This window comes from Ambystoma mexicanum, chromosome 11 (assembly GCF_040938575.1).
Source record: "Ambystoma mexicanum isolate Mex_15411 chromosome 11, UKY_AmexF1_1, whole genome shotgun sequence".
In the NCBI taxonomy this organism is placed as follows: Eukaryota; Metazoa; Chordata; class Amphibia; order Caudata; family Ambystomatidae; genus Ambystoma; species Ambystoma mexicanum.
This window is the reverse complement of record NC_090934.1, coordinates 257,034,870-257,060,861: the sequence shown is the minus strand read 5'-3', so window position 1 is coordinate 257,060,861 and position 25,992 is coordinate 257,034,870. Positions and strand designations below refer to the sequence as shown.

The 25,992-nt window shown below is 48.3% G+C and overlaps 1 protein-coding gene across 1 annotated transcript in view; it reads left to right on the top strand.

Moving 5' to 3' along the window:
* Window positions 1-25,627, top strand: part of LOC138503343 (ras-related protein Rab-39B-like) — a 178,485-nt gene extending 152,858 nt beyond the window's left edge. The window contains exon 3 of the mRNA XM_069622977.1: window positions 24,564-25,627. Coding sequence (XP_069479078.1) covers window positions 24,564-24,617 — 54 coding nt within the window. The 3' untranslated portion in view covers window positions 24,618-25,627. The remainder of the gene's footprint in view (window positions 1-24,563) is intronic.
* The last annotated feature ends 365 nt before the right edge of the window (window positions 25,628-25,992 follow it).

Sequence of the window (25,992 nt, the reverse complement as noted above, 5' to 3'; positions counted from 1 at the left end):
TATCTTATTTATTACTCTCCAGCAGTTTCAACAAATTATAACATTTTTCAATCTTTTCACTGAAACAACATTTTTTTGTTTTGTTTTTTCAGAAACTTCATTTCCCATCAGTCTTAGGTCCCTGTACTCCAGTGTCCTGGTCATGTGACCTAGTCCTTCCTCTTCCTGTAAACCTCCTCTTCTTTTCCTGCTCTCCAGAGATAAGTACCCTTTTCAATCAGCATTTGTATTAGGGTTATGGATAATGTTATCGTGATAAACAGAGATGGCACATTAATACACTGTGAGCTCAACGCTACACTAGCGCGCAGGGACCGCGCAGCGTAGAAAGGATTAGTTAATCCATAGAATGGAATCATCCGGCGGCCCTGTGCTGCATTTTCAGCACTCCGGGGGCTTGCCAGAGGCATTCCGGCTCACTCGCGGAGCGAAGAGCCCCCACCCTTGTGGGGGCGGAGCAAAGCACTCCGAGAGCCTGCCAGAGGCGTTTTGCTCACTCGCGTAAGACGCGAGTGAGCGCGGAGCCCCCACCCTTGTGGGGGCGGAGCAATCGCGCAAGCGCAAGAGAGCGGCTCACGGAGAGCCGCACGCGCAGCCCCCACCCATGCGGGTGCGGGGCTTAAAGCCGGGAAAGCCGGCGGATCGATTGGGAGAGCGCAAGGCCCCCTCCCTTGGAGACGAGGGGCCAAACGCTTCACAGGCATTGCGCTCCGGTCTCCCTTCAGTGACAGATCAAGAGAATTTAATGAGAAGCCCCAAAGACTCCGGAGAGGAGATACAGTATATACAAACATTACAGCTCGTGCCAGAGCATATTGTGAACACAGTGCCCAGCACTGAGTGAGAAGGAAGCTGACTGACAGCACAGGTGCAGCCTCAATCGATTAGAGTGAACAGTGGACGTGCCACCACCCCTGAGAGGGTATTTCTAGGCACCTACCAGCACACACTATGGCTGAGTTTGAATGGAGTGAGGAGGAGCAAGAAGCCATGTACTCAGAAGACTTGGCTCACAGCTTCAAAGAAGTGCTGGGAGAATCACTCATAGAGGCAGTGGCTCAAGGGGTCAGACCCTTTTAGGAAAGACTGGAAACAATTGAGATGTTCCTGAGCCAAAGAGACAGAAGCACCACACCACAAGCAAGCACGTCCACGAGGGCTGCGCCAGAGGGCCCACAGGGGTGTAATAAGGCCCGGAAGAGCAAGGACTCTTCTGACCCCCCGGGCCAACCAGAAAGGGCAGATTCAAAGGCCCCAGAGGCGACCGACCGTTTAATAGGCTGAGAGAAGCCTTCATGACTAAGTCGGTGGTGCCGAGCCTTACGATCCCCTACCCAGGGGAAGAGAATATGGGCAACACAGAGGAAGAGGTTCCCCCTGAAGAGGAACCCGCAGAATCCCCAACCTCCTTGCAAGAGGAAGCCGATAAGGAAGGGGACGAAGGAAGTCTGCCGCCTCCAAAAAAGAGGCTGAGGAAGCTAAACAATCTGGAGGACGAAGAGACCTCAGATATGTTTCAGCCAGAGGAGATTAGAAACCCGAAATCTTCAGAATGGGTGCCCTCCCCAAGAGTTGCAAGATACATGACTCAAAGACTGCGCAAGGCGCTTGACAAAGAGGTGAGGCAAAGGATGAGGGCGGAGTGCCCAAAACCGGAACTTCCAGGCAAAGTAGCTGAAGCGCTGGACCTAGACCCCAAGATGCTGGCTTTTGTCACCAAATCTAACAGAGACGCCAGGAAAAGGATCGACCGCTCATGGAGGAGTTGCCAGGAGAAGGTCCTGGATCTGGCAGGTCCCTTAGCCAAGATCATGGACCTAGCGGAGCGAGCGAAAGACACCAGAAAAGAAGTGGACCCAGAGGTGTTAGCAAAACTGGGCACAGAGAGCGGTGTGTTTATTGCGGAACCACAATTGCGCAATATCCTCCGAACGCAGAAGGGGACTACTACTTAAAATAGACCACAAGTTAGGGGATCTGTCGTCATACGAAGCGGGCGAAGCAGCGCAAGGGCTGCTGTTCGGTGAAAACTTTGGAAAAGAGATGGGGAGATTCGTAGGGACCTACACCTCCCTGGAAAAGGCGCAAGCCTCCATAAAAAAGATCTTCCCCGGAAGAGATTTTGGCGGGACCGGTCGGCATAGAGGCCGAGCGACCGGTCCCTATCAGACGTCCAGGAGGCCCCAATGGAACAGAGTACAATACTGGGAGCATTAGCAGCCATACGGGGCGTGGCCAAGCAGCCATGGCATAAGACTTGCTTCAGACTGTCTCCTGCCGATCCGTGATGATCCTGTGGGGTATGGACACCTAAAACTGGAGCACTTGCAACCAGCTAAACACCGGAGGCTGTGGGAACGCCTGCAGCACGGAATGAATGAATCCCAGCTGAAATCAGTAAAGTAGCTGAGCAGTTACGGCAGAAACTGTGTCAAGAGCGAGAGACAGCGCTCCCGGGGAAAGATGGCGGCTGGACCCATCTGCCGAACAAAGGAGCGAGACGGTCGTTGAGGAGGAGGGCTCGCTGAGTGCCTCGGGTGCAGGCACCCGCGACCAGCCGTGAACGCAGCGCATGCTGCAGATACAAGGTGCACGCATTTCCCGAGAACGCGGCGAGTGAAGAGAAGCGGATGCTCCAACTAGAGCCCTGGAGGCGAATATTACAAAAGGACGGGGCATTACCCATTCTTCATGGCAGCGAGCCCTGGTAAAAAGGAAGCGGGCGGACAGCAGGATCAGGAGCCTATACTTGCTCCATAGGCTCGTTGGGGCCCCCGTGGAGCGGAGTGCAAGCGGATGAACAGAGCAGGACAACAACAGGGGGAGGGTGGAGCCACCCCTGCGTGAACGGCTGCCTAATACAGAGCAGCTATACAGAAGCCACGCTACCCTAGCCGTGAAAGGAGGCACAACAAAGGCGGGCTGCACGGGGGACACAAGCCCCTACACTACGGTGCGCCTATGGGTCAAACATAAGGGAACAAGAAATCCCTGAACTAAATACGCCACGAACAAAGTAAGTGGGCGGGACAGGAGCTGCCCAATACAGCGGAGTGCAGATTGTCACCGACGAGGGACAGGGACCGGTGTGAGGTCCCGAGGCACAGCTGGCGGGGGACCGCACCAGATGCACAAACGCAGCGGCAGGGACACAAGACCCGGAAACGACCGCGAGGTAGGCCGCGGCAACCAGCCCCGGCCCGGGAGGTAGCCGGCGCCAACGAGCACCACCCCGCACACGACCCTGACACCCGGTCTGGGAAGATGGACTGGAAGGGTGCAGAGCCACAACGCCAGGTGCCTGGCGCACACAGCGTGGCACGGGGCGCACGGTAAAATCACAGATGGAAGCGCCAGTGAGCAGGCGGAGAGTGGAGCAGAAGGGCCACAGGAGCGCCCACGGGAGCGGACTGGGAGGGGAAACCACGGTGCGGCAACACAACAGGGAGGCACACATAATAGCTATCAAGGCTGACACAGCGGAACAGTGAGAACCTACAAGGCCTTCAAGAAGTGGGGCAAGTCTAAGGCGCCCATCCAGGGGGAAGCACCGCAAACGCACACAAGCATGGCTGACCCTGCCTCAGAGCCGGCACCTGAAAGTTGTAGGTACTGGGGGCATAGCCAACATAAGGCCAATACGGGCCAGCACACCAAGGACAACCAAGGCAGCGGTGGTAACAGCAGCCAGCAAAGTGGGAGGACACAACCCACTCGAAAGCCAACACACAGTGCATAAAGGGGCCAAACCACAGCCTTCCGCCGGTGCCACGGCCAGCCATAAATAGGCCTGTAACACCGGAGGTCACACTCAGGACAGCCAAACCAAAGATTTGGGGCAGCAGCGTGATGGCAGGCAGACCAAGATCAAAGCAAAACAACCCACGCTGGAGGAGTTTGCTAGGTCCTCGCTGGCGGCGGAAGGAGCCAGGAGCAAAGACAAGACCCCTCCTACAGGCTCCACCATGGCACGAAACGACCAGCAGATCCTGGAAGCGACTGCCAATCTGAAACGCACGTGGGAAACCAAGCTGGAGTCCGCCATGACGGAATTGAAAGCGGCATTGGAGCTCAAAGTCGGAGAAGTCCAGGAGGATGTGAATCTCCTAAGACAAGATGTAAGAGCACTGGCGGAGCGAACTGGCGTGCTTGAAAAAGACGTCACCCCAAACACTGCAGCATGTGCGTCCCACACATCGGAGATCCACATCCTGAAACAACAGGTGAGCAACTTGGAGAATAGAGCGGAAGAAGCGGAGAGACGCGCTCGAAGAAATAACATATGCCTTGTGGGGCTACCAGAAGGGGCAGAGGGATCTAACCCGACGGAATATGTCAAGACGATATTGCTGCTGGAAATTGAAGGAGGGGTGCTCTCACAGGGCTTTATTTATTTATTTATTTTTTATTTGTTACACGCCCAGACCCTCAGGTGTCACGGCGTGGTTATAAGACAGCTTAGCAATTAGTAAAATTCAAACATTACATTCGTTCCATTACATGATATAAATTACAGAATATTCACAACATTATACAATAGCCTAAATATTCACAGCAGTATAAGATGGACGGGGTCCTATCTTTGGGTGCTAATACTGGTTGAATAACCAGGTTTTTAACTGTTTCTGAAAGAACGTGAAGGAAGATGCTTTTTTGATGTGGATGGGTTGGGTGTTCCAGTGTTTAGGGGCTAAAGTGGTGAAGCTGCTGCCCCCTGCTCTTGTGTTTTTGAATCGGGGGGGGGTCCAGGAGGAGTTTGTCATTGGATCTAAGTAGCCTCATGTCGGATTTGGGATGCAGAGTGTTATTGAGGTAGATAGGTCCTTGAAGCGACCAAATACACGCAGGAAGACGTGATTGATTAATATGCTATTTATTTACATTAATAGCTAAGTGATAGTGATTTGGCCCCACCGACCGCGGAAAGCAACTGACATGAAGCAGGTTTGAAACTCGCATTCTAAACATACATCATTGTATCCTATTCACCCTTCCATCACGAGAGCTCGCGCAAGTTCTCGTGATGAAATGATGAAAGGATATTACACATCTCCCCTCCTTAGTCTCTTGCTGTTTATGGAACACAGTCTAGTATGCTTCTTCTGTACGTTCCGTAATATTAGACAAAATCCTTCATGTGGTTTGGTTTGTGGATTACTCTTCCTGTTCTTTGCACATGCAGAGAATCTGGTTTATATGTTGACAAGGAAATTTTTGATATTACATTTCTATTCAACCTAGATCTCACATGCTCAACATTCCTCTTCATGCTTTCATTGCCATTTCTCTTCATGCTTTCATTACTACCTCTACTGAATTGCTCCTTGTGTTCCACTTCACCAGCTTTCACATCCTTACTTGACTCCATCACACATACTCTCTCCATATTCCAGACTCTACCATCTTGCACCCTCACCGCATGTCTAAATACCTCAATCACACTCACTGGTTTGGACCATTTGCAGGGTCCATCTCTTAGTACAGGGGGTAGTTTAATTCTCACTAGACCCCCTACTCTGGGAACCTTGTTTCTTTTCCCTCAGCTCATTAAACTGTCATGAGCTGCCTTATTCCTCAACTGGATTTTCCTGATACTCTCTACTGCCTCTCCAAAATCTTTTCTTACTATAGTCTCTCTCTCCAACCAAGATGGTGTCAATTTGGTGTTTGCTCTGCGCCCTCTACTTAACTCAAAAGGTGATAGACCAGTTGTACTATGGGGAGTAAAACGGTGAGCAATTATTTTCCTTCTCACCGCTTCTTCCCAGTTGAGCCCATTTGACCAAGCCCACCGAATGGCATCCTTGAGTACTTTATTGAATCTCTCAACCACCCCATTGGTTTGTGGGTGGTATATTGCGCTAGTTTTGTGTACAATGGAATTACTGGTACAGAACCTTTCCATCTCTTTTGACCTAAATTGGACACCATTATCAGTTAATATGCTTCTTGGGAAACCCTCTCTGGTGCATATCTCTGACAAAAATTCTATCACTGTTTTAGCGTTCATATGAGGTTTGATTAAGACTTCTACCCATCTGGTCAGAAGGTCAATGACCACCAGGCAAAATTGTTGCTTACCATCACAATGAATAGGCCCTAGTATGTCCATGCCTACTTCATCCCATACTTTTCCTGGAATATTCGTTATTACCATAGGGTATTTCACACTCACACATGCCCTGTCACTCTGATTACAAAGGATACATTCTCTGATGGTTCTCTCGATTTGTAGGTCACATCCTGGCCACCAGAAATCATTGCGTATTCTCTGTTTAGTCTTGACAATTCCTTGATGACCTTCGTGGCCCAGATCGATGATTCTTTGTCTCAGACTTGTAGGCGGAATTATTCGATCTCCTCTCATAATTCTGTCATTTGCTACATTGAGTTCATCTGCAACTCTCCAGTATTCGATGAGACCGGACCTTTCAAATATAACTTTCTTTAGACTTCCATTGCTTTGTATAATTTGCTTCAACTGTTTTATATTTTCATCTTGTCTCTCTGCTTCTTCCCACTCAGTTTTGGATATGGATAGTGCTTCAACATTCAAAACAACCTCTGGATTGTTTTCACTTTCATTATCTACCTCAGAATTGTTGGTAAGTCGCGACAGACAATCAGCAGCACGATTCTTCACTCCCGGTACCTATCGTACTGTACAGTTGTACTCTTGCAGAAGTACAACCCATCTTTTAATCCTGTTAGATACATTGTCCAAACCTTTATTCATAATGACATGTATCAATGGTTTGTGGTCAGTGCGAATCTCCACCTCCACTCCCCAGATGAAATTCCTGAACTTTTCTGTTGCCCACTTGATGGCCAGTATTTCCTTTTCTATTGCAGCATACGATCTTTCTGCACCCTTTAACAATCTAGATGCAAATGCGATAAGAACTTCTTTTCCTTCGACTTCTTGTGTGACAACAGCTCCTAACCCTAGGTTGCTTGCATCTGTTGTTATTATAGTCTTCCTCCCACTCTTGAAATTCTTCAACGATTGTGCTCTGTTTAATTCTGATTTGATATTTTCAAATTCTTCTTCGCACTCCCTGTTCCATTCAAATGACTTCCTCTTTAAAAGTTCACGTAGCGGAACAGTATGTATGGCAAAATCCTTTATAAACTTAGAATAGTACTCCGCCATTCCAATGAACGTACGCACGCCTTCCTTTGACTCTGGTCTTGGCATGTTCATTATGGCATCAGCAAGTTGCTTCTTTGGTTTTATGCCGCTAGCAGATATGGTATGTCCTAAATATTCGATTTCGCTGCGATTTATATTACATTTATCTTTACTAAGGGTCATACCTGCTTCATATAACCTCTTGTAGACATGTTGTAATCTTTCATTATGCACCTTCTGGTTGACGGCGTGTACCAATATGTCATCTTGAAAACAAATAATCCCTTTGTCACCTTCAAATAGTTTGTGCATGATTCTCTGAAATACTGAAGCAGCCGACACCAACCCAAATGGCAATCTTCTGTATTGATACAGCCCATCTGGCGTGATAAAGGCTGTCATTTTCTTAGAATCTTTATGGAGTTTAACCTGGTGGTATGCTGATGTTAGATCCAGAGTGGAAAAATACTTTGAGGGTCCAATAGTGGATACAATCTCTTGAATATTGGGGAGTGGCTGTCTGTCCGGGATCACGCTCTTATTTAGTTCTCTCATGTCTACACATATTCTCAATTTTCCGGACTTTTTTCTTAATACAACTAATGGTGAAACCCATTCACTGGCATCTATTCTTTCGATGATCTTCGGATTTCCAATAATTTAATCTCCTTTCTTACTTCTTCTCTCATTGAGAGCGGAATGTTGCGTAACTTCTGTGCAACAGGAACATGTCCTGGCTTCATTTTGATCTCATGAACAAACCCACGCAGACATCCAATTTCTTTCCTGAAAATGTCTTTCATCATATCAGCTTCTATGGTGATTTCTTTGTTTCCTTGAATTCCTCCAGCGTTGCTTTCAACCGAATATACAGACTCATCCGACGCAGCATCTAACTTCACTTTGAGTTTGCATTGGTGAGTCCAACTTAACAAAGGCGTTCTCCCCTTCTTTGTTATGTATATTTTCCCATTTGCTTTCCTCTCCTTGAATTTGAGTGCTCCCCAAAACCATCCAATGACATCTATTTTAACTTCGCCATATGCCCTGGGTTTTATGTCTGGTTCATGCAGGTACTCATGTTTCTTCCTGTCCCAGAAGATTTGTGGTATCAAAGTATATTTTGCACCTGAATCAATCATCATGTGCATGTTGGTTCCATCAACACAAACTACAGCCTTGGGGCTTTCTATTTCTTGTTCATTTTCATTGTCAGTCACGACAAACACGCATTCTTCTCCATCTCCATCACTATTTTCATTGCTTCCTATCCAGTTAGTGGAAGTGTTTTGCATTCTGCAACATCGGGCGTAATGCCCCTTGCCTTTGCATTTCCCACATATAATTTTCAAAGCAGGACATTCCGGGTTATCCGCCCAGTGATCCATGCTATCACATCTAAAACATCTCCCTGTATTCTTCCTTCTAGGATCGTCTCCTCGCCTATGCGGACTTTTCTTTCTCACATCATTGTTATTAACTCTGGAACTTGGTTTTTTTTTCTATCATCATTCCAAGGTAATCTCCCGTTCCTTTCTGATTTGTATCTCCTATTGGGATTTCCTGAAATTTGAGCAATGGTTTCGTTCTCTTTACTTGTGGTAAGTGTTGCATTCTTCTCTTTGGAAATTTCATGTTTAATATCAGTAGTTTGTATCCTGCTTTCTAATTCTTTAACACATTTCTCAGTGTGCTCCACTTCCTTGGCCACACGTAAGACAGTGTCCAAGTTGGGGTCGTCCTCATCCCATAATCTTTCTCTTACTTTGCTACTCCTACACTCCAGCATGAATTGATCTCTCAACCTCTCATCCAACTGAGCATTGAAATTGCATGTCTTGGCTAGCTTTCTCAAGCTAGTGATGTATTGTTCTATGCTTTCACCCTCTCCTTGAGTTCTTTTCCCGAATTTATAACGTTCCAAAATAGTGCTCAGTTTCTTTTCATAATGTTTTCCCATCTTCTTCACTGACCGCTCATATTCATTTAAGTCATTATCTTCATCGGAAGGCAGATCTGGTAGATCTTCAAATTTTTCTTGCCCTGCCTGGCCCAAACAATGCATTAAAAGGGACTTCTTCCTCTCCACGCTGCAATTCTGACCACACACAACACCAGAGTAATGTTCAAATGATTTAATCCATCTTTTCCATGGAATAGCTGGATCACCAACGTCCGAAAGGAAGAACATTGGCGGTGGCACACTATTGAAAGACATGCTGACTAAAATGTGTATGTGTCACAAAATTGGAAAAGGATTGACCAAAATTGTGAATTCCGGTCCTTTTATTGTCTCTTTTAGATTGGAGGCTTGAAAATAGTTATTTATCAGCCCAACATATGACTTCCTGCAGATTAAACGCTTGTCAGTTCAAATTTATGTATACTTTCACTTTCCATGTGATTGCGCCTTTATACTGGGAGTTACGGCAGATGAAAAAAACTTGTAACAGGCAAAAAGCACCTCTATTCTGTGAAATACGGTAAGATTAACAGCACAGGCCAAGATGTCCGGACGACATACATTGAAAGTAAACACTAGCAGGGTTAACGGAAATCACTCACTTAATTGACCTTGACTGGCATCGCTGGAAGTCGAGTTGATTGTAAGTGGAGCGGAGCGGCCACAGCTTTTATGACAGCTGCAGGGCCTGCTCACGCACATAAATCACGGCTGACAAAACGAGCGTCGAAGATGGTAGACAGATTCAGGTAAAATGAAAGCCTGGGGCACACAAAGGGGCGGTGGGGCCTGAAGATCCTCGTTGCCACTTGAAGCGACCAAATACACGCAGGAAGACGTGATTGATTAATATGCTATTTATTTACATTAATAGCTAAGTGATAGTGATTTGGCCCCACCGACCGCGGAAAGCAAGTGACATGAAGCGGGTTTGAAACTCGCATTCCAAACATACATCATTGTATTCTATTCACCCTTCCATCACGAGAGCTCGCACAAGTTCTCGTGATGAAATGATGAAAGGATATTACAGTCCTTTTTTGGTAAGGCATTTGTGGGTGATGCATAATGTTTTGAAGATAATTCGGGCTTTGATGGGGAGCCAGTGGGCATTTTTCATAATCTTGGATATATGGTCTGATTTTTTTATGCCTAGAGCGGCCCTCAGGACTTTATTTTGCAAAAGTTGCATTTTGGCTAGGTTGGTGTTAGAGGTGCCCAGTAGTAATACATTACAGTAAGCCAATTTCGATAGGACCAGTGCTCTGGCTAGGGTGAGGCAATTTGCTAGGTTCAGAAATTGTCGGCTGAGCGCAATTAATTTAGAGGTGTAGGCCGTGGAGGAGGAAAGTACATTGATCTGTTTAGTCATGGTCAGGCTGGCATCGATGTACACGCCCAGTGTTTTTACTTGCTTTGACACTGGAATATTGGTACCGTCGATATTGATGATTGAATATTCTGGCTGAAGGGTTGCTCTTCTCATCGTTAAGACATAGGCTGTTTAATGCCATCCAGTTTTGTATGATGACGTAGATTTTATTGATTGTTAGTGTGTCCTGGTCATAGTTGCCTGTCAGTGGTATAAGGATCTGGGTGTCATCCGCAAAATGTGTGTATATGACACCCATTTCGTCAAGTGCTGAGAACAGGAGCTTGATATATGCATTGTACAGCGTGGGAGAAAGGCAAGAGCCTTGGGGTACTCCTATGGGGACTGGGATGGGGTTGGCTGCTTCTTTGCCTATGGACACTCTGGAGGTGCGGTCGGTTAAGAAGGATTTCACCCAAGCAGTGGCTGCCGTGGAGAAGTTAAACTCGCGGGCAAGTGAGTTGCAGAGTTTGTCGTGGTCCACCAGGTCGAACGCGGCTGAGAGGTCCAACAGCAGAAGAATGCAAAGTTTCCCTGAATCTCTGATGGCATCCATCTGGATTTTGAGGTCCAAGAGAGCTGTTTCAGTGCTGTGGTTAGGCCTGAAACCTGATTTTCTGGTGCCGAGGAGCTGATTGGATTGTAAATGGGTTTGAATTTGGTTGTAGGCTAGTTTGTCGATGATTTTGAGTAAAAATGGGACCGTGGTTATGGGGAGATAATTAGTTGGAATGGTGGGGACTAGATTTGGTTTTTTTAGAAGCAGGGTAACCCAGGCTTCTTTAATGCAGGTCGGAACTGTATTGGAGTTGAACGAGGCACAATTTAGTGATGAGAGGGGTCAGGGTGTGTGCACAGGCTTTGACTAATTTGGCCGGGACAGTGTCTCCTTTGCAGTTGGATGCTTTTAGTTTGGAAATTGTGTCGAGTACGAGGTCGTGGGTGACTGGTGTGAATTGAAAGGGGGGGTTGGAGTTGTCACTGGAAAGGATGCAGGGATTAGGGGAGGGGGAGTTTTTGGTTGCTAGGAGTAGTTTTTTGGAATTGATTTTATTTTGCAGCATAGTGATTTTGGAGGCAAGAGCGTCTTGTATGGTGGTACACCATTCTTTACTTGTGTTTGTGGGTGTGTCGGTTGGAAGTGGATTTTCAAGTTCTCTAAGGATAGAGAAGAGCTCTTTGGAGTCTGATGCTGCATTGCTAATGCGAGCATTGTAGGCGTTTGCTTTGTGGGTGATGATAGCTGATTTGTAGAGGGTATTTGCGTCTTTGAATGCTTTGGCTGCGTCCGGGGAGGGATGTTTATTATGGACGTGCTCGAGAGAGCGTTTTTTCCTTCTAAGGGCGATTAGTTCCTCGTTGAACCAGAAGTTGGATTTTTTATTGAGGCGTCTTAGTTTGGAGGTGACAGGTGCTATGGTGTCAATCGGTGTGGAGAGGCATTTGTGGTAGTACTCAGCGATGGTAGTTGGGTCATTTCTGAGGATTGAGTGTGTATCTAGCAATTTGTTCAAGGTGGGGTCGAAGTTCTCAGCTGTGAGCTTTTTCGGGTTTCTACTTTCAATGGTGTCCATAGTTATGTTCTTGGGTGTGCAGGGGTCGTCACTAGTGATAGTAAATTCTATGTAGTAGTGGTGTGTCCAACTAAGTGGGGTAATCGGGCCTAGAGTGATGTTGGTGTTGAGGGAGAGGATCCAATCAAGGGTTCTGCACTTGGTGTGAGTGGGGACATTGATGTGTTGACAGAAATTCATGTCATTTAGTGCCAGGAGAAGGGCGGTGGCTTTGGTATCTTGGTTGTCATTAAAACCGAGATTCAAGTCACCAATGATGATACATTTCGTTTTGGGTTTAAGGAGGGGCGCCGGTATTAGGGGGATGTCTGTTTCTGGGTGGCTGTTTGTGCTAGGGGATCTATAGATGACCACTATGTTAATTGTGGTGTTTTCATTCAAGGTGAGTTTGGCGAGCAGTAGTTCGTACCCTGCGATTATTTCAATGGAACTTGATTGTCATGATCTCTGCTTCCAAAAGGCCAGGACTTACCCAACTCCCTTGGAAGCAGACTCATAACCCAGGTTCCGAGTGCCAGCCAGTCCCAATTGGGACCTTTTGGACCCTGTCCTGGCGCCAGTGGCGCCAGGCTCATAAATATGCCCAGTCCCAGCGCTGCAAGCGCCGGGCTCATAATGCTTGGGTGGACTTACCTGCAGCAGACCATGCTGCTTACTTACCTGCCAGTTGAACCCCTGATCCTCTTCTGTTTGGGACTACTTTTCCTGTTGGGTGGGGCAGGAGCCACTCCCTAGGTTCAGAACACTGGAACTCTTCTGGAAAGCAGGAACTCTTTTCTTACCTAGGCGTGGCTGTGGAAGGAGACACCTAAGCACTACAGGAGGCTATTTAAACCACACCCGATGGATGAATCTTGCTTTGCGTTATTCTGCATCCTCTGCAGCAGAACGCTCATCGTGTCTTCTGCATCTGATCCTGGGCCTAAAGGTAAAAGGCTTACCATCCTGAATCCAGTCTTCAGCAACATCTATAAAGACAAGAAAGAACAGGTTAGCACTACGGTCTTCAGTGACAGCGCATCTCTTACCTGGTCCATCGGCTGTCATCAACGCCTCGCGCAGCATTCCTGCATCTGAAAGACAAAGACTTACCTACTCTTCACGCGCTCCGGAGGTCATCGCACTGCATTCCGGCATCTGAAAGACAAAAGCTTACCAACTCTTCGCACGCTCCGGAGGCCTTCGGCGCTGCATCCCGCATCTGTAAGACAAAAGAAGGTGCGTTTAAAGACATTGGGTAACGTTAAATACTCACGTGCCATTACTCCATCCACGCCGAACTCAGTGGGCATTCCGGCATCCTTCAGCAGCTCCGAACTGGTACCTGCAAAATAAAAGGACAGTTAGTGCGCATCGTGAAGCAAGCAACAAGCGCTTACTTACGCGCTTCCAGGCGCTTCTATTCCGCATACGGGTCCATCCTCAACTCACTTCAGCCAGTCAACCGCCATCGCCGGAACCCTGCAAAATAAGAGACAGCATTACAAAAGACTTTTAAAGACATTTGAAATATTCGGAACTCACCGTTCGTGAAGTAAACGACGGACAGCAGTCCTCTGAAGTCAAGAGGCCTGCGCTACCTATCCAGTGAAGAAACTGGTTACAGCACCCTGCCCCGAGGCAGATGGAGAGCTCGGCGTTCACTTACCTAAGGTGAGAGCGTTAACCTTTGGGGTTCTACAGGAGAGGAGAAAAGGAAAGAGATAGGGACACCCCAATAACCCCAGTTCATTAATCCCATATTTTCTATCTGCAGACATCTTACTCTTCGAGTCAGGCATACAGTGCACAGAGGTCCAGCCCAAAGTGCCAACCGGGTGCTACACATCACTTTTGAAGATACGGTAGTTGCCCAGTCAAGACCGGCGCCTCTGCGAGAATCAGGTGAGCGTTACATTGATCTAAGTTTGATGGTATTTTTAGTAATGATTGCAACACCGCCTCCTGGAGTGGTGGTTCTATCAGATCTGAGAATGGTGTAATCTGGTGGGATGGCCAGTGCTAACAGAGGACCTGAGGCTTGGTGTAGCCAGGTTTATGTGATTACTAACAGGTCTAGGTCGAGTTCAATGATGAGGTCATGAATTTCAATGGCGTGGGCTCCAAGGGAGCGGGCGTTGATGAGTGCATTTTTTAGGCTAATGAGGGGGTTGGGATCCTTAGTAAGAGTATTTTTAGTTGGTGGGCAACACGGTGGAGTAGTTTTAGTTACTGTAGGCTGAGTGTGTTTATTATTTGTTGTGTGGGCCGTAGGTTTGGGTGATCTGGGTGGCTGGGACCTGGTAATGGTGTTGTGGTGTGGTAACCTTGTGCGTGCTCTTAATCGGGGTGTTCTCTTATATCCTAGGATAGGGTATGTTTTACCATTGATTGAAGGGTTGGGAGCCGTACATGTGGATCATTGATGATGGCCGGGGTGGGATGGTGTTCCTTACTGGTTATGTAGGGGTCCTTGGGACTGGGAGTGAGAATGGAGGAAGATGGGAAAGGAGGTATGGTAGGGAGGAAGGGGGTAGGACAGGGGATGGGATGGTGTCTTGGGCAAGCTAGTTTGGTGAGCCCATTACTGAGGGTGAGGAAGTGGTTGCCAGTGCATGGGGTGTCTGCTGGGACAAGGCAGAAGGGGAACATGATGCACAATATCCAGTTTATCATAGCTAAGGATGTGGGGTGGTGTAAGATGAGGCTGGGCTCACTTTGTCTACACCAATAAGGCTAGATACCGTAGTCAATAGTAAAGTGCTAGTAGGCTGGTAGCAATAATCCTAGGAGGGGTGCAGTTTAGGCTAGATAACATTATCATACATGCAGAAGCATTAGGCTAACAACAATAATCCTAAACGGGACACGAGCTAGGCTAAATATCATTAAGGCACATGGGACAACATTGGGCTAAATGCAGTAATCCTAGGTAAGACACAAACTAGGCTAAATACCATTGATGCACGTGGGACAGCGTTAGGCTGAGAGCTGGGCTGTAAGCTACAGTATTAGAATACAGTGTAAACACAGGATCAGAGTGCCAATTGGGCAAGAGCGGCACAGGAGAGCACTGGCTGTAAGTACAATGCTGCAGTGATCTGATCAGGGCGATCATAGTCTCTGGTGGTACACAGGCAGTGCAATGGGGCACAATGAGGGATTAGCTCTAATAGGAAGTATGGTGCTGGCCGGGTGTCAGCAGATTATACAGTTGAAGCGTAAACAATAGTCATTGATCTGCAAGCACAAGTGGCATGGTTAGCAACCAGATGGGGCTCTCACCTTTTGCAGACTAGTAGTAACTGGGCGAGCGGTGGGATGTGGTGGTGGAGCTAGATGACTTAGTCCTTGGAGTCGGAATAGGCGGCTGGCGGCATCCACCGGCAAACAAGGCCTTTTCCTCTGGCCTTCGCCTCCTGGCCGGCGTTTCCGCCTGCCGGCAGATGTTTCCCACTTAGATGGCCTTCGGTTGCCTAGCAATCAGGCCACGAGGCTGGAGCCTCGTTTTCATCCCGTGCTGCGCCCGCCATTGCAAGGTCAGGCGGAAAAATGGGACAAGGTCAGGCAGGGATTTCAAGCAGGCAAGATGAGCGGTACGCTTACTGCTCAAAGGGTGCACAGGGGCTTCAAGTGCAGGGTGAACAGGGGCTTGTAGATCTCACCCTGGATGATAGTAATCCCGTGCTGGTGGATGTGGGATCTCGTGATGGGCTGCTCACAACAGCAGCTCCTGGGTGAATGGTCGGTGCGGGCAGGGGCTCCTGCCCTCTCCCTCGGATGATCGTGGCTGCACTGGGGCGACAAGGGCAAACAAGGCCTTTTCCTCTGGCCTTCACCTCCTGGCCGGCGTTTCCGCCTGCCGGCGGATGTTTCCCACTTAGATGGCCTTCGGTTGCCTAGCAATCAGGCCACGAGGCTGGAGCCTCGTTTTCATCCCGCGCTGCGTCCGCCATTGCAAGGTCTGGCGGAAAAATGGGACAAGGTCAGGCAGGGATTTCAAGCAGGCAAGATGAGCGGTACGCTTACTGCTCAAAGGGTGCACAGGGGCTTCGAATGCAGGGTGAACAGGGGCTTGTAGATCTCACCCTGGATGATAGTAATCCCGTGCTGGTGGATGTGGGATCTCGTGATGGGCTGGTCGGTGCGGGCAGGGGCTCCTGCCCTCTCCCTCGGATGATCGTGGCTGCACTGGGGCGACAAGGGCAAACAAGGCCTTTTCCTCTGGCCTTCGCCTCCTGGCCGGTGTTTCCGCCTGCCGGCGGATGTTTCCCACTTAGATGGCCTTCGGTTGCCTAGCAATCAGGCCACAAGGCTGGAGCCTCGTTTTCATCCCGGGCTGCGCCCGCCATTGCAAGGTCAGGCGGAAAAATGGGACAAGGTCAGGCAGGGATTTCAAGCAGACAAGATGAGCGGTACGCTTACTGCTCAAAGGGTGCACAGGGGCTTCGAATGCAGGGTGAACAGGGGCTTGTAGATCTCACCCTGGATGATAGTAATCCCGTGCTGGTGGATGTGGGATCTCGTGATGGGCTGCTCACAACAGCAGCTCCTGGGTGAATGGTCAGTGCGGGCAGGGGCTCCTGCCCTCTCCCTCGGATGATCGTGGCTACACGGTTGAGAGAGCGCACAGAGCCTTAACCAGGAGACCGCCACCAGGCTCTCCCCCCAGACCGATAATAGCCAAAATCCTGAACTATTGAGATAGGGAGAAGATCCCCGAACACTTCCGGAAAGGAGGCACGATACATAGGGCATCAGCGAACATCACAGCGTACCCAGACTACACACTCCTGGTGCAAAGACAACGTATGAACTATGGGGCCGTGAAGAGAAGATTGCGAGAGGCGGGCTACAAATACATGCTGATGTACCCGGCAAAGCTGAAGGTGTACCACAACAATAGAGCCCTGTTCTTCGACTCCCCAGGGGACGCAACGGGGTGGCTGGATGCCCAGAACTGCCCGTCGGAACCAGACCACCAGAAGGAAGCCGGAGTAGATAAGTAGAATTGAGGCGGCTGGCCATGAGGTGCCGGCCAACTTGACACTGGGACTGTAATATAAGATAGGGTGATGCCAGCTGTGATAGTTACATTCTGGGTGGCATTTGCAGAAGAGCCCCTGTTGGGCGAAATAGAGCAAATTGCAGGAGGGAGGTCTGAGGAGCTCGCTCTTATACCCCCATAACTAGTTTAGTTGGGCCGCCGTTAGAACGGCAACCCCCTGCTGGGTTCTTGAGACCAGCATTGCTGAGTTAAACAACCCAATGCGGGCAAGCCTGAGATCCAGGGATGGAGCTGGGCAACAGTTGGGAGGGGGTGGTGGGGATTGGGGGGGGTTTGGGGGGGAGTGTGCAGTGTTGTTAGTTGAGAGGACTGGGGGCAGAGGGGTAGTTGGGGAGTTTTTGTTGAAAAAGCACGGGGAACGAGCTAATACTCAGGCCAAGTTAATTGGAAAAGGGGGACGAGAGGGGCAGAGGGAAGGGGACAAATATGGATGACGATGGGAGAACTTAGAATAGTGACCTGGAACGTCAGAGGCCTCAACAGCTACTTGAGGAGGAACAAGGTTATGATGTACCTGAGAAGGCAAAAAATAGATATAGCCCTGCTGCAAGAATACCCACCTCACTAGAGAGAGACAAGAGGTGGTGAGAAGAAAGTGGAGAGGGACCACCATTGGCGCGACATATTCAGCTTACGCTAGGGGGGTGATCACCTGGGTGGCACCACATGTGCCCTTCCAACTGCTCCAAACCACGGTAGATCCAGATGGGAGGATGGTAGCAATGCGGGGGCTGTTAGAGAAGAGTGAATTGTGCATCATAAACACATATGCCCCCAACCAAGACACAGTCGCCTATTTCAAAACACTATACCACAAGATCAGCCCCCACTTAGGAGGCGCGGTCATATGGGGAGGGGACTTTAACTGTACGTTGCGCCCCAAAATGGACAGGCCGGATACCAAACTAGGCAAACCCACCACTGCGGCAAGAACATTACAGGCCTTGCTGAGAGACTTTGGATTAGTAGACATATGGAGGCAGCAACACCCAAATGATAGGCACTACTCGCACTATGCTGCCCCACACAACCTGCACACGAGACTGTCCGGGGAAATGATCGACTCAGAATACAAGGCGCGCATATTATCGGACCATTCCCCTCTGGTCCTGGCCTGGCGACACCAACCTCCCAGAGCTAGAATCCCCACGTGGAGGTTTAGGGCCGAAGCATTGAAGGACACTGCTTTCCGAGAGGACCTCAGGGAGGAAATAACCAGGTATTTTGACAACAACACGGGGAGTGTGAAGTCAGAGGGAACCCTATGGGAGGCCTTCAAGGTGGTGGTCAGAGGGGCTGACATATCTAAATCCAGAAGGCTCCAAGGGGGTATAGAGCGAGAGTTGCATGAGACTGAGAGGAAACTAGAAGGAATTATGCAGAAAGGGAGCACCTCACAGGAGGACGCTGGACGGGTGGGCCAATTACAACAGGCGTGCGGGGGACTCTGGGAGAGGCTCTGTAACCTGAACTATAAAAAATATGTTGAGAGGCAGCATGCGGGGGAGGACAAACCGGGGAGGCTGCTCGCATGGCTATATAAGAGCGAGACTCCGAGGCCAGCGATCAGAGAGATACTGGGGGAAGAGGGCCAGGTATGGAATACCCAGGAGGGAGTGAATGAAGGATTCTGTAGATTTTACAAACGTCTGTACGAGGACGCAGGAGAGCCCACAGCGCAGGAGATCCAGGAAACGCTGGAAGACATGGGTTTACCAAAATTGAGCGAGGAAGAAAGGGAGAACCTGGACGCCCCCATACCTCTAGAGGAATTGGAGATAGTGGTGTTACACCTGCCCACGTGCAAGGCCCCAGGGACGGATGGCCTCCCCAAAGAATTCTACAAAACATATAGGCAGGAAGTGCTCCCCCCACTGCTGGCAATGTTAAACGAGGCCTTTGAGAGGGGGACTCTGCCGGAGTCCCTAAGGGAGGCGATGATCATCCCGCTTATTAAACGCGGCAAGCCAAGCACGGATTGTGGGTCATACAGACCCCTGTCCATGTTAAATCAGGATAGCAAAATCCTAACAGCAGTGTTGGCTAACCGATTGATCTGGGTGTATGAGTTTGGTAATCACCTTTTTCAAACGGGTTACGTCCCAGGCAGGAGCATAATGGATAATCACAGAAGGCTGCATCATGTCATAGAACAGGCAAAGGATGACCCTGGCGAGATAGAAATAGTCTCACTAGACGCAGTAAAGGCCTTTGATTCGGTGAGGTGGCCATGGATGCTAGCAGCCCTGAAAGAGTATGGGATGGGACAAGGGTAACTGCGATGGGTAAAAATGGTGTACAGCTCCCCAATAGCCAGGGTTAAAATGGGGGTGATAATATCTGACAAATGGCAGCTCAGCAGAGGGATGAGACAGGGATGCACATGGTCTCCGATGCTGTATATGCTGGCCCTGGAACCGTTAGCAACCCGCCTAAGACAGCAATACGAGGAAATAGGGGTACAAACTAAAGGGGACCGCACTTGATATTGTTGTACACGGACGATATGTTGTTGTACCTGCGCTTCCCTGAGGAGAACTTACAATACGTCCTAGAGGTGATGGAGAACTATGCCACCCTCTCGGGCATAGCAGTTAACCCAGAAAAGTCATGTATGTTCCCCCTGGGCAGGTATACGGGAGCCCCACAGGGTAGCTTGCCCACTTTGCGGATACCATGGCAGACCAGAACATTTTGCTAATTGGGGATTAATATATATCACACGACCGCAGATGAGCACAAATGTAACACAGACAGAGCGGTGGAAGATATTAAAAACAGCATGCAGTTCTGGGCAAAACTCCCCCTTGCCATGGTGTGGAAGGCGGCGCTGCTCAAGATGGTGGTCCTACCCAGGCTGCTACATTACTTCGCAAACATCCCGTGCATGCTGCCCAAACGTTTCTTCACCAAACTCCAGAGCCTTTTTTCAAGGTTTCCTATGGCATAACTCTAGGAACAGAATAGCCTTATGGAAACTGCAGAATACGTACGATAGAGCGGGAATTAAGCTGCCGAACTTCGAGATATACCACCTGGCAGGGCTGCTACAATACGTGGCTAAATGGCTGTCGGAAGACGAGATGGCGGAATCCAGACTTCTTAGAGGCCAATGTGAACCCTACTTCCTAAAAGAACTAATATGGTTACCGAAATCAGAGCTGCGGGGGCGCCCAGGGTTACTGGTACTGGGCTGGAAGCCGTGGCGTAAGGCGTGCCGGCTGGTGGGTAACCTGACCCCTAGCTCCCCGCAGGTGCCACTTGTGACCCTATGCGGGGCAGATGAGCAACTAAGGAGAGGGATTTGTTAATACTGGGAACCAGTGGGCTTGGCGACCCTGGGAGATTTATGGCAAGAGGGGAAGGTACTGGATTTTCATGCGATAATGGAGGATACAGGGGTACACAGTGGGCAGTATATTACGTACACTAGAATAATTAAACGGGTAAAGGAGACGTGGTACGAGGCAGCACTGGCGGAGCAGCCGGACGCAGCCATAGAGACGATGTATGATATCTCGAAGGGAGGGCATGAAATATCTCAGATATATGAAGTATTGATGTCCAGAGTGGGCAAGGAGTTGCCCCAATTGAGAAAAGAGTGGGAGGAAGATGCGGGAGAACCCATGCTAGACAGACAGTGGGAAAGATCCCAGAGATACCACAAAAAAGTGTTCAGAAATGCCAAGTTGCAGCAGATGCAGTTATATGTCACACACAGGGCGTACATGACCCCCCTAAGGATTGCCAGATTTGGTGGCCCAGACGTCCAAAAATGCCCCAGGTGCGGGGAGGTGGAGGCTGGGATGAGCCATATGTTCTGGGCCTGCCCGGAGGTGGGGAGATTTTGGGGTGAAGTCAAGCTACGATTATCTGAGAAGGGGATTAAGCTGGATGTGGAATCCGTGTGGGCATGCATGTTGAGGGGATTCACCAGACCACAGAATTTAAAACACGTCAGTAAACTCAAGGACCTGGCATACATCCTGGCCAAAAGGAGAATAGCCATGGGGTGGAAAGTAGCTCACAGGCCCAGATTTGAAGTGTGGTGGAATGACCTCCTGAAATGGGCTGACGCTGAGACCACGTCGTGGTACGATGCAGTCAGTAGGGGGGGAGAGGAAGTGGGCCCACTTATAGCTTGGAGGCAAATGGTTGCCACACTGGCGGGTTCTGCCATCGTCGACTCCGACGAAAGTGATACTAGTGGACATGATGAGCGGGATTTGCCCCCGGATTAGAGAAATTTGAGGCAATGAGAGGAAGCTCGAGTTAAAGGGGTTGGAGGGGGATGACTGGAATATGTAATATAGAATGAATGCCATGTTGGAAGTAACCGTGACAGTCAGGTGTGTTGGTTATGTTTTGTATGTTGTGAAAACCAGAGGAAGGCGAAGCAGAGGCCAGGGAAGAGGACAAAACTTCCCCACAGGTGAGAGCAGTAGGGGGGAGGACAGCAAAATGCTGGGAAAACTGCTGCACGCTTTTCAACTACGCTTGGGTATTGCAGTTAGCAAGAGGCCTGCACATACAATTTACTCAGACCCCGACCCAGTGCAAAGCCCCCCGACCAATAGTATCAGGGTGAGCAGAGAAAGACTTGTTAGACGCAGAACTACAGAGTCTAGCAAAGAAACTAGCAATCGAGCGTGCAAAGCTCCAAGGTTCATAAGCAATATGTTTCTGGTTCACAGAAAAGACAAAGTGAGACCAGTTATACATTTGAAAGACATGAACAGGTGGGTAGTCTACAACCATTTCAAGATGGAAGGTACTCACCAATTAAGAGACACACTCAGACAGGGTGACTGGCTCGCAAGAATAGATCTGAAAGATGCCTATCTTACGATTCCAGTACAAAAAGAATACCGCCCCTTCCTAACGTTCGACTGGGACGGGCAATATTGGCAGTTTGCGACAATGCCATTCAGGCTAGCATCATCGCCCTGGGCGTTTACGAAACTGATGAAGCCTGTAGCAGCAGCGATCAGGGAGAAAGGAGTACGGATCATTATCTACCTAGACGATATCCTGCTAATGACAAGCAGCAAAGACATACTTCGCTACCAGACCAGCTGGGTAGCAAATCTCCTGGCCTCACTAGGCTTCCTAGTGAACCGAGAGAAGTCAGAGATGATACCAGCGAAGAGGATCGAGTTCCTAGGTTTCATCATGGATACCAGGACAGCAACCCTGGAGCTACCGAACAGGAAGATTCGGGACATAAAGAGAGAAATAAGAAACTGTCTCAGCAGAACAGTCACATCACTGCGGACGATCGCACTGATAGTAGGCCTATTAGCAGCATCAATTCAAGCGATATTCCCAGGGCCCCTGCATTATCGAGCGCTGCAGAGACTGAAGATAAGACATATGCAGCAGGGTCTCAGCTACCACCAGCTAGTGTCCCTAGACCAAGAGTCCAGAACAGAGCTGGAGTGGTGGCTTCAGAACATGGAGGCATGGAACGGCAGAGCCATTTTCGCCGACCGTCCCGACATAGTAATAGAATCAGACGCCAGCAGAGCAGGCTGGGGAGCCCGGTGCGGGGAACTCCAAACAGGAGTCAGATGGTGCTCGGAAGAACTCAGACTGCACATAAACTGCCTAGAACTATTGGCCGGCTCATTCGCGATCAAAGCTTTCACGAAAGACAGGGTGAATTCATGTATCCTACTGAAGATGGACAACATCTCAGCAGTCAGATACATAAATCACTTAGGTGGAACGAAGTCCAGATTATTAGCGGAAATAGCCAAGGACTTTTGGCACTCCTGTCTGGAGTCAGGAACTGCAGTAATAGCAGAATATTTACCAGGCACTCAGAATGTAGTGACGAACTGGAACTCCAGACATCTAACAGACTCCAGCGACTGGATGCTGGACAGAGCAATCTTTCGGCAGATAGAGGAACTCTGGGGGCCAATTCACACATATCTTTTTGCGTCCAGACTGAACGCACAGAAGAGCAGATTTTTCTGCTGGAGGCTGGACCCAGCGGCAGCAGGGACGGATGCCTTCCTGCAAGATTGGAGAGAAGAGACACTATACGCATTTCCTCCATTCGTAATGATAAACAGAGTTTTAACGAAAGTACGCAGAGAAGCAGCAAATCTGATAATAGTAGTTCCGATATGGAAGTCGCAAGTATGGTTTCCAGCACTTATAGAGCTAATATCCAACTATCTGAGAATGTTGCCTCAAAGGGAAAACCTTCTCACGGACCCAATTGGGTCGTGTCACCCTCTGAGAGTGAAGGGGACACTGCCGCTGATGGCGTGCAGGATAGCAGGAGACGCTGGAATCTCCCAGGAATTTCAGCGCAAGCTGCAAACCTTATCGCGGAGTCATGGGCTCCGTCAACTAGAAGGAGCTATGACGCAGCGTGGAACAGATGGTCAAGGTGGTGCAAAAGGAGAAGTTTTCATCCCGTTTCTGCCCCTTTAGTAGAGATACTAAATTTCTTAGCAGAACTCTTACAAGACGGCAAAGCCTACAGAACGATAGGAGTAAATAGATCCGCAATATCAGCAGGCCACATGCCCATCGAAGGAGTCCCAGTAGGGGAGAATGTGGCAGTAATTAGACTCCTAAAAGGGATAAGATTTAGGAAACCACTGCAACCACGATACGAGTCCCTATGGGACGTAACATTCGTACTACAACTTTTAGCAGACTGGCCCATTAATAAGTACCTACCTTTAGACAGACTGTCTGGGAAATTGGCGATGCTACTTTGTATGGTATCATGTAGGAGAGTAGCAGATGTCAGAGCATTAGAAATAGACAGAATGGTATATGGACCAGACGGAGTGACTTTCCATCTGGCCAGGAGAACGAAGACAGATTCCTCCACAGTAACATACCCATATATGCAAGAACACCCAAAATGGTGCATAGCTGCATGTATAAAAGAATATGCAAATAAGACAGCTGAGCTGAGACCGATGGGAATGACACAATTGCTGATAGCGCGCAGGAAGCCGCATAAAGGCGTAGTGACAGCCACCATAGCGAGATGGGTTAGAGAGGTTATGAGTCTAGCAGGAATAGGCATGACAAAATTTGGAGCACACTCAGTGCGAGGCGCAATGGCATCAAAGGCACTGAGGCAAGGGGCAACGTTGCAAGATATCCTGAAAGCAGCTGATTGGGCGAGTGATAATACATTTAGAACGTTTTATTTTAGACCAATTAACACTAGCGGAAGCTATAGTAAGAAGCTTTGAACAAGCATAATGCTCGCCTCTGTCTTGACATAGAATGAAGATTCCCCCTGCTAATAGCGCAGGGAGCTCTTGATTCTATTAAAGACAATGGAGGCGACCATTACTTTCCCGCCCTAGATACACGGGAGAGACAAAGTGATAACAAGAAAATGTACTGTGCTATGTACCAGAATAATTCACATGATTTCCTCTCAGAATAGGGTGTGTATCCGCCGCCCTAACATGTACTGTTGTTTCTGTCTTTAGGAGACGATCAGAAGAACAGCTGAAGAAGTACAAGAAGAGAACGAGATACGTTGACCAGGATCGCAAGTTAGAATGCGAAGAATCGACTCAGCAGAGCTCTACAGTTCAGAGACTTTGTGGAACAAGTTGACAGTTCAGTCATTGTTAAGATTGCAGTTGGAAGCAGTCAAAGAAGAGGAGGTTTACAGGAAGAGGAAGGACTAGGTCACATGACCAGGACACTGGAGTACAGGGACCTAAGACTGATGGGAAATGAAGTTTTTGAAAAAAAAAATATATTTATATGTTGTTTCAATGAAAAGATTGAAACATTTTATAATTTGTTGAAACTGCTGCAGAGTAATAAATAAGAAGATGAAGCATAATGGTCGCTTCCATTGTCTTTAATAGAATCAAGAGTTCCCTGCGCTATTAGCAGGGGGAATCTTCATTATTATCTCACTCATTGGATCATCAACGTCTATGGCATTGACTGTTGGTGGATGTAATCCATGCCTGCAATTTATGAAACAGGAACTTGTTAGGCTTTGGAAGTTATTTTCTGTACCATTTGCGGAGGTGCTAGTCAATCTCACTGCACTGCGCGCTGAAATTTTCCATCCAAAAACTCTGCAGTGCCATAATCTCGAGCTCGCTAAGCACTTGGTGCAACACTATTTTGAACACAGCCATTATTACTGTATTGACAACGACACCAGTTGATTTTCTGATTAACGCAAGCAGGCATTCTATTTAACTTAAGGCCGAATCATCTCCCATTGGCTATGATGCTAGTTCTAATGTTGATTTTATATTTTTTATTTTGCTGTTCCATTTTAAATGATTTAAGGCAGAAATGTCTTTTACAAACACTTAGACCTTGTAATTTAAGAACTGTAAGCACTGCCAAGAGAGTTCTGCTTTCTCTCTCTACTAAAAATGTGGCTTATGTTGTTTTTTTTCTTTTATTGGGAATGCTTTATTACTTAGGCAGAATACCATTGCTAATGATGCACTGTAATCCTGTATTTATTTACTGTGTAAAATAGTTTTGCTTTTTTTAAATAAAGCTCTTGTGAAACGAATAGTATTGTGGACTGATGTTGAGGTGGTCAGGAAAGGTCCCAATGATAAAGAGGGGTTCATGTTGCGTGCACCATATTTGTGACTGGGGGTGCGGCGAACTGGGCACAATGTTGCAATTTCCTATGTATCCAGTGTAGTTAAATGGGAATGGGATATGTTACTTTAGTGTTGTTTTTTGTTTAAAGTTGATACATATTACATTTGCCCACACATAGAAAGATAAAATGCTAAAACCGCAAAAAGAAATATAAACATGATTTAGACATAATGTGCTATGGAGTGCTGAGAAGCTGGCAACAAGGAGTTTCCTAATGCGCAATGCGGGAAAGGGGGGGCCTGTATTGAAGAACCCACTGTAAAGGAG